The sequence below is a fragment of the Tyto alba genome, unplaced genomic scaffold (genome assembly GCF_018691265.1).
Source record: "Tyto alba isolate M040663 unplaced genomic scaffold, T.alba_DEE_v4.0 Super-Scaffold_46, whole genome shotgun sequence".
NCBI classification, from domain to species: Eukaryota; Metazoa; Chordata; class Aves; order Strigiformes; family Tytonidae; genus Tyto; species Tyto alba.
The window spans coordinates 14,246,049-14,258,887 of NW_024881322.1; the positions used below are offsets into that span (position 1 = coordinate 14,246,049).

At 38.1% G+C, this 12,839-nt stretch overlaps 1 protein-coding gene across 7 annotated transcripts in view; it reads left to right on the top strand.

Annotated features, from left to right (window-relative positions):
- SUGCT (succinyl-CoA:glutarate-CoA transferase) overlaps window positions 1-12,839 on the top strand; it is a 332,431-nt gene that overhangs the window by 303,558 nt on the left and 16,034 nt on the right. The window contains exons 14-15 of one of the 7 annotated variants that reach the window (XR_006166817.1): window positions 1,671-4,332; window positions 6,770-12,702. The exons of 5 other annotated variants lie outside the window; for them this stretch is intronic. Coding sequence is in view for 1 of the 2 variants with exons in the window: in XM_042806309.1 (XP_042662243.1) it covers window positions 1,671-1,756 (86 nt within the window). In the remaining variant the exon portion in view is untranslated. Of the gene's footprint in view, window positions 1-1,670; window positions 12,703-12,839 lie in introns of those variants that run through there. One more of the 7 variants, XM_042806309.1, reaches the window with a different exon arrangement.

A 12,839-nucleotide genomic window follows, 5' to 3' on the forward strand; every position in this document is an offset into this window, starting at 1 on the left:
CCAAAAAAGATGAAGCTATAGGAATAGACCCACAGATAGTTTGAATCTCTTATTTTTTTAAAAAAAAAGAGGAAAAGGCACAAACAGAACAGGTTTGCCCAGCTACCCTTTCCATAGAATCACTAATTTTCACCCTGAAGAGGTCAGGCAGATTTATGGAATAAAACAGGGCCTCAGGCCATGTAACATGATTGTGAGCTAGTCAGCCACTCATTTGTGCCAAGTAAATTTTGGAAATGATTCTCCTTTGCTGACAGTACCCTCATTACTGATTGTGTAGAGTAATTTATTAGGCATTTCTTAAAATAAACCGTTCATTTATGCTAATAGGACTTGGCAGAGAGGAAAAATTGGCAGGACTTGAAGTTCCTAGTGTTTTTCTTTTTTAAAACAAAAACTGTAAAGCCCTCAGTATTTTGAGCAACCGTTATCACAGCCGTGCATGCAGTTTATTAAAGTGACAACTTATTGCATAATAAATTTTCAAAATGGGAGAAAATTATTCCTATATTAAGTTTACAAAAGCAAATAGTTTGGTAGTATCGTAAAAGCACAGTCATTAGTTTCATACTTGGGCATTCTTCACTGGCTAAGCTTGTGGTATTAATGAATCACTTCGCATCTTTTCCATGACTCATCTATTCTCAGTGCAGAACCTCATCTTGAAATATCCCTTTGTTCCTTACCCCTCGTGTATTTTCTGTTTGGTAGCTCCCTCCAAGGAGATGTTTTCTTTCTGCTTCATAGTGGGGCTTTGATCCTGCAAACAGGCACGCTCATCAGTAACTACTGAGGCAAGTAGTTACTGAACCTATGGAACTGGTCAATAGGTACGGTTACTCACGTGCACAAACATCTGTAGGACCCAACTGCAGTCACTGTACAGAGGTTGGCTGCTATCCTTTGCAGCTGAACTGTGGAGATCGTTGTACTTAGATCAATACATTTCACATTCAGTTGTCTTCAAAACAGAATTTTTAAATAAATCAGTTCCCGAGAAAGCCATCCTTCCCAGCCCACAAGAAAACTTCCAAAGCTCAAAATAAAAAGAAAGGATATATTGAAATGCACAAATAAGGTCTGCAACACTGATAAAATGACAGCTGTAGCAAATTGTGACTCACCGAAAAACAATGCTTTAATCCAATGCCTGCTGAAGTGTAAGGGGAAGTCTTCTGTTAACTCCACTGGTGGTTAGATCTGGTCCTCATTTAATAAGACAAAGCTAGATATGTCTCCAATTGTACATAAATTCAGTGATAAGTTTTTTTTTTTTGACTTATTCAGTTGCCCAGCAAATGACAAAATCTGTTGCATCTTTGAGTAAAACTAAACAGTGATGTTGTTTTTGTCATTGCTTTTTAATGGAAGTAAATATGGCAATGAGTAAATGCAATTAGTACAGAATATACTGTGCTTCTTATAACAACAAATTGAGCATGACACATTGACCCCAAATTTTCATCATGCCTCAGCTTCTAACTGCAAATGCCAGAAACTCAAGCTGTGTTTGAAAAGGCAAACAACTTAAAACAACCGATGGCATCTTAAATTGGTGATTTAGCCCCAGGTATTTTTTAATAATCAGACTTTTCAATGAAGCTGCTTGATGATACAACTTAGATTATGGCTTTACTTTTTTTGCCATCTCATGCCGTTGTACTTTGTAGTTTGCAGAACTGAAGGGGCCCGTATCCAGTACAATGCTACAAAGAACAAACATTCATTAACGTTTTGTAAGTCTTCAGCTTTTTAGACTTGAAACTCAGATTTAAAGTGTGAAGTTCATTCCATGAACATTTATTGAACCTGGCCTTTTCCGCTACATGTCTATTACTCACCATCATAATTAGAATGTCCCTGCAATGGGTCTAAATGTTTCTGTTAATGCTTTCCACTTCTGTCTGCATTCTTTTCATATTGTTTCCTGCCATTAATGCTATAAAAATGTCAGCCACAAATACCAGATTCCTAATGGAAAAGCAAAACAAACTAAAACCACAGCCAGCGCCACAGCTGAGAGATATTATTTTTCCCTGATACTCCAAATTGTTACTAGGCAAACAATTAATTGAGGTTGCATATGCAGTGTACATTATTAACTAAGTTATGTACATTGTTCATGTACAGAGATCAGAATTACTGAGACTCACAGCAACTGTTACAGAGCAGTTTCTTGCATACGTGGGTTGCCTGATGAGAGAAAGATGGTCTCCTCTTTAAATGAGAGGGCCACAATTTGTGCTTGTGGCTTCTCCTGCTCTTGGAAAAACACCTTAATTTTTAGTTTAAGATATAATGGGGCAACCACTACTTCTTTAGTATCCTCAGACATGAAGATGTTTAATGAATTTACACTTTTAATTTGCTACAAGTTCCTGAGAGGTAGAAGGCCCAGCAGAGAGGATCTAAAACTGATTATCTATTGTTAGTGCAAGATGGGTGTTTCTTGTAATGTGTCAGCTAATTTGTACAATGCAGTAAGTAGCCTCTCTGGTTTTGTTTTTTTTTCTCATTACTTAAACCTTTCAGAGCTTCTGGCTGTTCTTAAATGCAGTTATATGAAACATTTCTAATTAGAGACTATAGTTTATTGATATGAAACTGGTGAGGAAGTTAACTTAGAAATCTGAATTCTGTGTAGGACATATTAATTGTGGCAGTGAAGTTCTCCATATATTCATGATGATACATATGTTTGGAGAACAGATCCCCTTATGTGCTGTTCCCTAAGCATAAGTCAAATAGAATAAGAAAGTAGACCCTTCCCCATGGAGTTTGTAATCTTAAGTGTAATATAGGAGAAAACAAATTGATAAAGATCGTGAAGAACCAGTGAGACAATACTAGTCGGCATACAGCAAATGGTCGTAGCTCTTCAGTCAAGTTTGTGATGAATATTTTAGTAACTCATTGAAGACTAGGTTTCTGAGAAACCCCTGAGTTGTTTCAGTTAGTGAAGTTAAAGGTGCAGGAGAGAAAGGCTAGATGTCTGTCCGTTACCCCCTGGGTACTTTGCCAATATATTCTGTAACTCTCTCCCATAAAGCTGTTTGGGGATAGTGTGAGGTGCAAAGAGCATGTCCTGTCTCATAGGAGTTCAGCATAGAATTTGAATTACGGTGAAAAACTGAACATTTTTTATCTATTTATTCCAACTTCAATTTGAATAAATATATTTTGATATCCTTTGCTGTATTTTTGAGGCTCTCTACTGTTACATAGTTCAATAGTGTAAATTCAGCATGTAAACTCTTCAAATTAAGGGTTGTTTTCTTCTAATTGTGCAGCTTTGGTTCAGCTGAGCCTCTGTCTAGATTAAAAACAATAGCAATAACTCAAAATAAGTATGTACTCTGAAGATGCTTTTAAATGTTCCATTTTTTAATGAGAAAGTGATGGAAAATGGCAGGAGGTTCAGAATACAATGGATCCACTATGCTTCCCTGATTTAACTTTTTTTCTTCTTCTTCTGAACCCCTCGGTGGTGATTCTGCAAGCGCTGCGGCACAGGAACGGACGATGACTGGAGAGTAGCCCTGTTTATTAACAAAGCTCCATTGCCCGTGGAGAAGCTGCGCTGAGACATGCTGCGCCATGATCGGATTTCATCCAATGCAAGTGTCAGGTCAAAATGCAGGGTTTGAAAAGTGATAATAATTATACAAGCAGGTAGCTGAAATACCTCTCTGCCCAGGGCTCTCTGAGAAGGACTGTATGTGCAGTACCAGCATGAAGAATGGACCTTCGTCTAGTCCTAGCTCCAGCTCCTATCTGCACATCTGGGTGCTGTCGTTATTGCGGCCACTGAGACCACGAAGGTATTTAGTGCACACTGGAGGACAGCACTGAGACTGTACAGGAAAGTGTCAAGGCTGCAGATTTACCTTCTTCCCCCTGCTAAAAATAAAAAAAAAAAAAAAAAAAAAAACTCTGGGAAGATGCTTTCTCAGGCGTCTGCTAAACAAGCCTTTGCACAGTGGTGTATAATTTGACACCACATGATTAAGAAGAAATTAAGTGCCACTGAATGCTGTTTTAAGAGGCTCTGCAAGGACATTCCAACTGCAGCAATATTTCAGTAGTTCCATCTGTATTTACTCTCAGCACACTGGCGATAGGACTGAAACCTATTAACACTCGTGAAGTTCCGTGTTTGAGATCTTTCATTTGAAAATATAAATGCAATGCCAGGCAAAGTAGAAGTTGAAAAGGTTATCCTTTATCTTCTCAAACCAATGGCAAAAAAATCCTAATCTAATTTAGTTTGCATGACTGTATCATATTTTTTGGCCTCCCTAGAAAATGACTGTTCCTCGTTTTTCTCCAGCTGTAAGTAATATGACTTAAATAGCTCAGTGAAGCAGCTCTATTATTTACTGGTCAAAAAACATTACAAATGATTGAAGGGTTTTTATGAAAGAGGTGGCTGAGAATTGTTCTCATTTGCTTCCAATTGAAAGTTTAATGCTTGTGGCATATTGGAGGGGCAGTGTAAATCCATAGGCGGACAGAAAATCTGAAAAATTATAATTTTTTTATGGTTTACATTTTTCTGTTTTTTCTCAGGTTTGCAAGTATTTAGTGTATTTAAAACATGAGTTTTTCAGAAGTGATTTTTGGATGCCAGGTTTGAGGTGCTTCTTAAATGGTATTGATTTTTAGACATCGCTTACTGGCCTGATTGAAACCAAGCCTGTTGGAGCAGGCCTAAACCATGCAATGGAGGACGAAACAGGGACATCCAGAAGGTCTCCAGAACCACAGTTTGTTGTTAGCAACGTACTTCAGCCACCCCGGTTCCCCTCATGCAAAGGGGAGAGGACTGCAGACCATAAACCTTTTGAGATTCAAGATAATATCTTTGCATGACACCTTGGAAAACCTTAAGCCATGTTTCACATTTTCCCCTAATGAAAGCCGGGAGAGCCTTGTGAGAGATTTGATTGAAAAAGTCAGTTTGAAGCTGGGTCAGTTAACCTCATACATTGCAGTTAGAACTGAACTTATTAAAAGTTATGTAGGACCTTGTTTAAAATATTTCATGTGAAAGACAAGTGCAATTCTGAGTAATACAGAAGACATAACACTGATGAAGACTACTTGTGATCCCTCCTCCCAGCTTTTGTCAGTTTTTACCCCATTTCCCTGTGTCAGATACTGAGTTTCCCACTCTCACTCCCTGATCAAGTGAAGTTGTTCAAATACCAGGTTTACCTTTACATGTTCTTTAATCTTACTTGCTAAAATGAGTCACGAACACACTGTTTGACTAGGGGCCTATTGTTAAGATGAACTGCCAGGAGAGAAATACTGAAATTGTCTATGCTGGATGTTCTGCATCCCAGAATCCCGCTGGCTAGAGCAGGCTCAGAGCTGAATTCAGACCAGGTCATCTGGGGCTTTTTCTGGTTGAGTCTTGAAAGCCTCCAAGGATGGAGATTTCACAACCTGATCTAAAAGCCCTCATGAAACCTGCTTTCTAAATGCAGTCTGTGCTGGAGCAGTAGGAAATAAATCCCTTGTTCTCTTTCAATTATGGTATTGCCAGGTGTTATCTGAAACAATACTATGGGAAAAAAGAAAAGATATCTAGCATTATTTAAAAATTGACAGTATCACCTTAAAATTATTATTTTCTAAATGTTTTATATGAGTGCTGTGGAACTGTAACACATGCACATACTCCTCCAGCTGTACAGTAAAATTTATGAACCTCACACTTCTGGCACCACTGGTATCACTGTAAGGACAATGGTTTTGCATGAACAGTATTTGTATTGTGATATGCTGTGGTTCTATTATAATGAAAAGGGCTAGAAGACAGAGTTGCTTTAAAAAAAAAAAAAAAACAGCAAAAACTTTTATTTTAACTTCATCTTTTTATTTTTAAGCAAATAAGATCGTACATACATATGCTTTTTAAATATTCCTAAAGGATATATTTTTTACTGTCTGCAGCTTTATCTTTAAGGGAAATTAATTGCTAAAAGCTGTACTTCTTGGACAAGACCTTTTGATTGCAGAGGAAGTTGAGAATCTATCTTGAAGTTGCTTTCCTTTTCTTTATCATGCTGTCCACCAGTGAAACTCAAGCCTGTGCAGTTGACTTTTTTCAGACATAATGAATTCAAATTAGCTTTTTTCATTTTTGCTGTCTTTTGTCAAATCAGCTGTTGGCTCCTACCACTCCGTCACTTAGCTCAGTTATTTCACTCCTGTTCCTAACTGCATTATTCACAAAGTCAGCCACAGTTGGCTGAGCATATTATGAAAAATTTTTGTGATCATATGAAGTTCCTCAGCTGCAAGTGATGACTCTTCTGAATCTCATCGATAAGCCTTTTCATCACTTTTAACATCAAAGTCTCCTCTGCTTCTTTCTGCTCTAAACTGCTCAACTAATTTTTTTGCCTCCATAGCTCTGTTTTGTCTCCATTTTTTGTTGCTTCTTCCCCTATTTTATCTTCTCCATTATCTCTTTTCTAATCTCTAGCCTTCCCCATATTAATTGTAAGAACGGTTCATGCATACTCAGGAACAGAAGAGTGATCATCCTTGGGCAGATGGAAGGTCTGTGTCTCATCCTGTCTCGTCTCTGACAATAGCCAAAGTTCTGCTTCCCTTGTCAGAAAAAAAAAAAAAAAAAAAAAATCCCCAACTTCCTTTTCTGATTATTTCTTCTATCAGTTAAGTTAAAGACCCCTTCAACATGCTACTCAGAGCAACTACCTGAAGCTCATCTCTTTGACCCCACTCTTTCTTTTAGGAAATCTCATCACAGGATCCCTGATGGTGAAGTCTTGGGTTGCGCTCTGTCCTCCCCAGAAGCATCAGAGCCCAACCCTCCAGAAATGCGTCATTCTTTGAGTTGAGCTACAAGAGGGACCCTTGGTGGTTGCAAAACTCTGTGACCCTGTGATAACAAACCACTTTGAATGGAAACTTTAGGTTCATGTTTTTGACGAGCAAATATAAACAAAGAAGGTCCTTTTAGGAATGACATGAACTGAATTAAATGTCCCCCTTTTTAAGGGCTGCAAACTCAAATCCTGCCCTTACGATGCACTATTGCATTTTTTTTTTTTTTTTCTCTGAGTGACCCAGCTGGAGTCTTGCCTTTTCCTCACTAGTCTGCCAAGGAGCCTTTGTGCTGAATCACTGACTATTTCTACTGTAATTGGCTTGGACTTCTAGGGTGAGGGGTGTTCTGAATACTTCTTTTTTGCCCGCTAATTGTTTTCTATGCCTCATGGGGCATTTTCTCGAGATTTTTAGTGCTCCTGTAATATTTAATTTGGAGCTGGATGTGTAACAAAATGAAAATTGTTTCAATTTGATTAATTTCTTACATGTTGCTTGTCAGTTGAAGGAAATTTTGAGCAGTTTTCCTTCTTGCTGAGAAGTAAGTTTTAGACTGTCTTAAGACTTCCTGTAGGTAACCAAATGTCAAAAAAATCCTCAACCATTTTTCCTCACAGTTATTTCAGCCAAGATTTGTGTTTATCCCTTTATTGGTCCTTTTAGAATAAACATGAAATAATGGAGTAGTTGTGCTTACACTGCCCTATTCCCCACTTCCCAGGCAAATCAAGGGTGTCTCTCAGCAGCAGAAGGATGAGGTGGAGTTGTGATTGCAGCCATTATGTGGGGGAGCAGGAAGGTGATAGGAACCAGTGTGCTGGCTTTTTCATTAAGAGCTGTATTCCAGCCGTATTGCTCTTTCTGCAGCAAAAATCAGAATTTTTCACAGATGGATCAGTGCTATAGTAAACTTTGCATTGAGGAATCGTTTCCACAAAGGTATTTGATATCACTGTAGGGATGTGTGTGTGTGTGTGCACTAACACACTTGCCAACCAAAACTCCAGCAGCCAAAGGATGGGGTCAATTTAGAGAAGGGAGGCAGAGATGCAGGCCTAGCTGAGTAAGACAGTCACATAAACGTGTTTGTTCTTATGGGTATGGAAAAACATTCTGCTAGATGGAATGGTGGGTATCGCCCATATTTTGGGGAGAGGAGGACTAAGAACAGAAAATATCAGAAGCCTTTCTGACCTCCCTGGCTCATCAACTCTGAAAAAGGAATCAATGTGTGATATGCTACAGAATAAAAGCAAATTTTGGACAGAGATGAGCATAAAAAGTAGCACTAAAATGCCCACTGTGGTGGGGTTAGAAAAAAACAAGACTCCCTTGGTCTCAAGTCCCATCCAGGCTTGACCACAGTCCTCTCACCACTTGTACGGCCCTTAAACTCTAGGACACCTTCTTCTTAGTCAAGTTTCACATGTTTCCTTAGGAGCGTATCTTGTGGATGTCAACCTGAGAACATCCAATTGCTTCAAAGTGTATTTCCTTGAGAACAACTCACATGTAAAAAAAGAAAAAAAAAAAGCAAGTGTTGTCTGATAAAGGAAATCCTTCACTATTCATAAAATATTTGGGTTATTTGAGAAAAGAGGAAATTGCTAAGGATTAGGTTTACAGCACATGAGCATGTCTCAGAAGTGCTACTCTGTAAAGCTTGTCAAGGAAAAAAAAAAAGAAAATAAATCCCAGTAGGCTTCCAGAGTTTTGCATCCTGTAGTTTATTACATTTGTCAGTAAAAGCAGCAAGGATTATGGAAGTAGATTTATTAATTTTATGAAATCCTGGCACAAAGGATTGGTGGCCCTCTGATAGAAAATGAAGTGGAAATATTTTGCAAAAGACAGACATTGTGTACTTGCAGTGAAAAGTTATTATTGCAGCAAACCTGTTGCAAATAAATCGCTGTAGCAAATCCCTTGGAAGTTACTTGCCTTAAAGTCGAAGGGATTATGTTTTATGTCTCCTTGTGTAAAGGAAGATCCTTGGTTTCAATGGGTGTTCAAATTCCTCGGGGCAGTATACAGAATTAGAACAGCTAATCATAACCAGTTTGGAAAAGTTTCCTGTTGGTATTTTAGCATTTGTTATTAATGCCTTAAAGGCACACTCTCAGCTAAAATGAAGGTTCATTTTCTTTACTTTCAGTATCTTACCCTTTGTACAAGGTATCCTTTGGAAGGCTTTAAAATATTTGATACTTTTCAGGATCTATCATCTGTACGTTTTTCACCTCAAGACAGAGTCCATCATATATGACAGACAAAAATACCACCATTGAGATCTGAATTGCTAAAAGCCTTTTCTCAAAGCTCTTAAGTCATACTCATTGGACAGCAGTTGTAAGCCGCTTGCATAAAATCTCTGCAAAGACTGTTCTGTTCTAGTAGGTGGGCAGTAGTCAGAGATAACAGTTTCACTTGTATCTAAATATTTTAGTGCTTTCAGTGGGTATGAGTAATAAAGTCCCATTTTCTCTTAGAAGTGTGTCTCTACAGGAGAAGGTTAATGCCTTCTAGGCAGTGTCGCAGAAGCTGAAAAGTGGCCTTGCTTTTCTCTTAAATGAGAAAAGAAGTTAAGTGTCCATGCTAGTGTTGCAGTGTGCCCTTAGTAGTCATAACAGTCTATTTAATTTTTGTCTCAAGTAGCAATTACTTTAACTCATATGAAATTAATAAGTTTGACTTTTCATTTATAACAGTGTTCAAATTTTTTGCATAAATTTAATTGGAAATTACAGCTCCTATTTGATTAAGACACTTCAATAGGTCTATTACCATTGCATCAAAACAATAGATAAAATCGTAAACCTTAACATCTTGAGAACCACTTAAGAACTATTATCCCTGTTTCACAGGGACGGAGAACAATTTCCCTAGGGTCACAATAAATGAGTTTTCTGCACTGCAGTCCTTGAATACCTACTCATCCCTGGGCCATCCTTTCCTCATTGCAGAGGAACGATGACATGTTCCAGGCGCTGGCCTCTCACTGCCTCTTCCCCTGCTCTCTCTGTCTGGTCTCCACGAGCCTGTTCTGTGCAGCCCAGGGACCTTCACAGCTCACAGAGCCGGCTGGCTGAACACCCCCGCGCTCCGTGAGCTGGGCTGTCATTGCCCTTTGCTTTCCTCTGCCACAGTTTCTTCTGGAAAGAAAATAGGATGGATCAGTGGGAAGGAGACAATGCCATGCCCAGCCAGGTTTCTGACTGGGGACACTAACGAGATTAGGACTGAGTGGGGCACACACCACAAAGGGAACATGTCTTATATCTGTTGCATCCAGGCATGTGTTGTAGAAAAAGTTTAGTGTCATTGTTCTGAAGAAATTTTAATAGTCGTAGCGGTAACAACACTGTAGCTGCTGCTCTGCAACTTGAGTGCTCCATGCAAGTGGTACCTAGGTCTTCATAATATCCTAAGGGTTAAGTCAGCAAATAGCACTATCACTGTATTACAGCTGAAGAGACTGGGTCATTTCAGCACACGCTGAAATGATTTAGCGGATCACAACCACACAGAGTAACTATGTAAAGCTGTATAGCGAGTTAGTGACAGTGCTAGAATCTTATGACTCTGTGTCCGGTGGTTGTTCCACATCAGATTTGTACTGGAAATGTCAAAGATGTCATTTCATAACAGTCAGGCTTTTTTTTTTTTTAGAAGGAAGCAACCTGAAACCATGTGCCTTCTTTTGTTAATAATACTCTCCATGTGGATAGTAAGCATCTGAAAACCTCAGTGTCTTACTAATGAAAGTGACTGTATATGTGCTGTGTAAGCGTTTATGTATCTATATATCTTGTAACCATCCCATTGTATGAATGCAAGTATGTATGCATCTTTATAATATCAGTACATCTGTATGTATAAATAGGATGCTTATCCACATGTAAGCAATTGAAATAGAAATCTAGATGTTCTGGTATGGAATTTATTTCTTCTCCAAACACTGAGTTTAGACCACTAATGAATGTGAAATACAGTTATACTGGAAGTGTGAGACTAAGAACTGATACTGAATTCATCACATCAGAAACACTGTTTTTTACAAGTACTTATGCAAAGTGTGTTACAATTCTGTAGGGTTTTTCTTTGGTTTTTCCTCTTCTTTAACAATTCTAAAGAGCATGTTACTATATCACAGACAGTATTTGATTTGCACTTAAGGGAAATATCACACCTTGTAGTTCAGTCTTCTAATAAACCTCAGACCTCCTCAGTTTCTATCACTTAATTTAAAATTTCCCAATCTTGGAAGAAAGCTGCTTTCAATGTATTTCCATTTCTATGCTACAGTGCTGTAGTGCAGTCATAGAATTTTTCCACATGATCATAGCACTGTTATTACTATTGATATTGACATATCTGGATCAGGATTCAGATGTGGATGAATATAAGCAGTTCTTCTAAAAACTTTGTAGCATTTTCTTCCTTTATTTTCCCACATTCACAGTTGCTCTCTCCTTTCTCCCTTCTTTTTACTTCCTTTCTTAAGAGCTTTCCTCTAACAATAGTTTCTCCCTGAAAGGTTATTGTTAACTCGGTGTTATCTTGTAATGAAAATAGCACATTATTTGTGTATCCTCATTGTGATTTTTATCCAGAAATAACAACAGAAAGAATTTTAAGCGATCAGTGGTTTACTTTCCCTAAGTTACAGTTTGTGGCCATTGACGAAGGGACCTGATTTCTGAAATGCTCAGAAAAATCTTAAAGATGGCCCAGGTTCACCAAAACACATTGATTCCTAAATCCTTTTTACAATCCTTTACATTGATTTTACACTATGCTTAAAGGATTAAATACTTGTTGAATCTGGTCCTAGATCTTTTATTTGAAAGCAGCGCTATTTATGGTCTTTTAATTAAATGTGGTGGATAGTGAGAGTCAAAGCTTAATTTAAAAACTGGGATCTGAATCCTATTATAAACTGTTCAAGTTGTAAAATATACCTTAGTATGAATGGGAATAAGGAAATCATCCACTGCTTTAATTAAAACTAATGAGAAATAACATGGTTTTCCTTTCTGTCTTTCTCACTCTAAAAACATCCAGTGTGAGCAACTTCTGTGAAACTTGTGGGTTTGCTTATACACAGATGTAAGGATTATTTGCGTGCAGGATTATTCAACAGCAGTTTCCGCATGTCACGGAAAGCACACCATATAAAGCAGAGGTGTGTTCTCCATGTACGCTCTCTCTGTAAACCAAGCAGGACATAATTATTTTAATAGAATTTGCACTGACATTGTATAACATTTTCAAAAGGATTCAGAAGGCTTTACAAAAGAGGACAGCTACAGCACAAAAATACTAATTAAGATTAACTTTTCAAAGTTGATAAGTGATTTTATTTACCCATCTGAAGATGCATTCTAGACTGAACTTCAGAGAGTGCACTTTCTTTAAATTAGGACTACCACAAGCAGCTCAGATCCAAAAGTAAAAGCATCATGAGTTCCTACTCAGTCATTTGTGGAAACTGTGGCCTTATTTCTCTCTAGTCATATTATGAGTCAAAACTGGTTGGGAATAGAGATGGAGGGGAAGCATATGCTCACCTGGATTAGCTTGTCCTAGTGCCGTACTTAAGTAGCTGAGAGTCCATTCCTTTTGATTGACCTAAGAGAATGAATACAGATGCTGCGGTCATGTCTTTCCTCCGAGTCACCCAAAAGAAACAGCCTTTGGATTTCTCTGATGAAAGAGGTTGTTTCTCATATCCAATACAGAAGTCTGTGGTACCCTAAGATTGCTGTTGCATGTACGTAAATGACATAGTTCCACTGAAAGTTCTAAATAACGTAAAAATAAATAAGTCCACCCTAATTGATTTCTTTATCTGGATCTGTTTTCAGTTTTGTTTGTGGTCGGCCTCTAAGAAGACTGGAAAACCCAGACACAGAAATTACAAAAATTTGCTCTATGTATTAAATTGGCACTACATTTTCCAGCATGAATTCAGG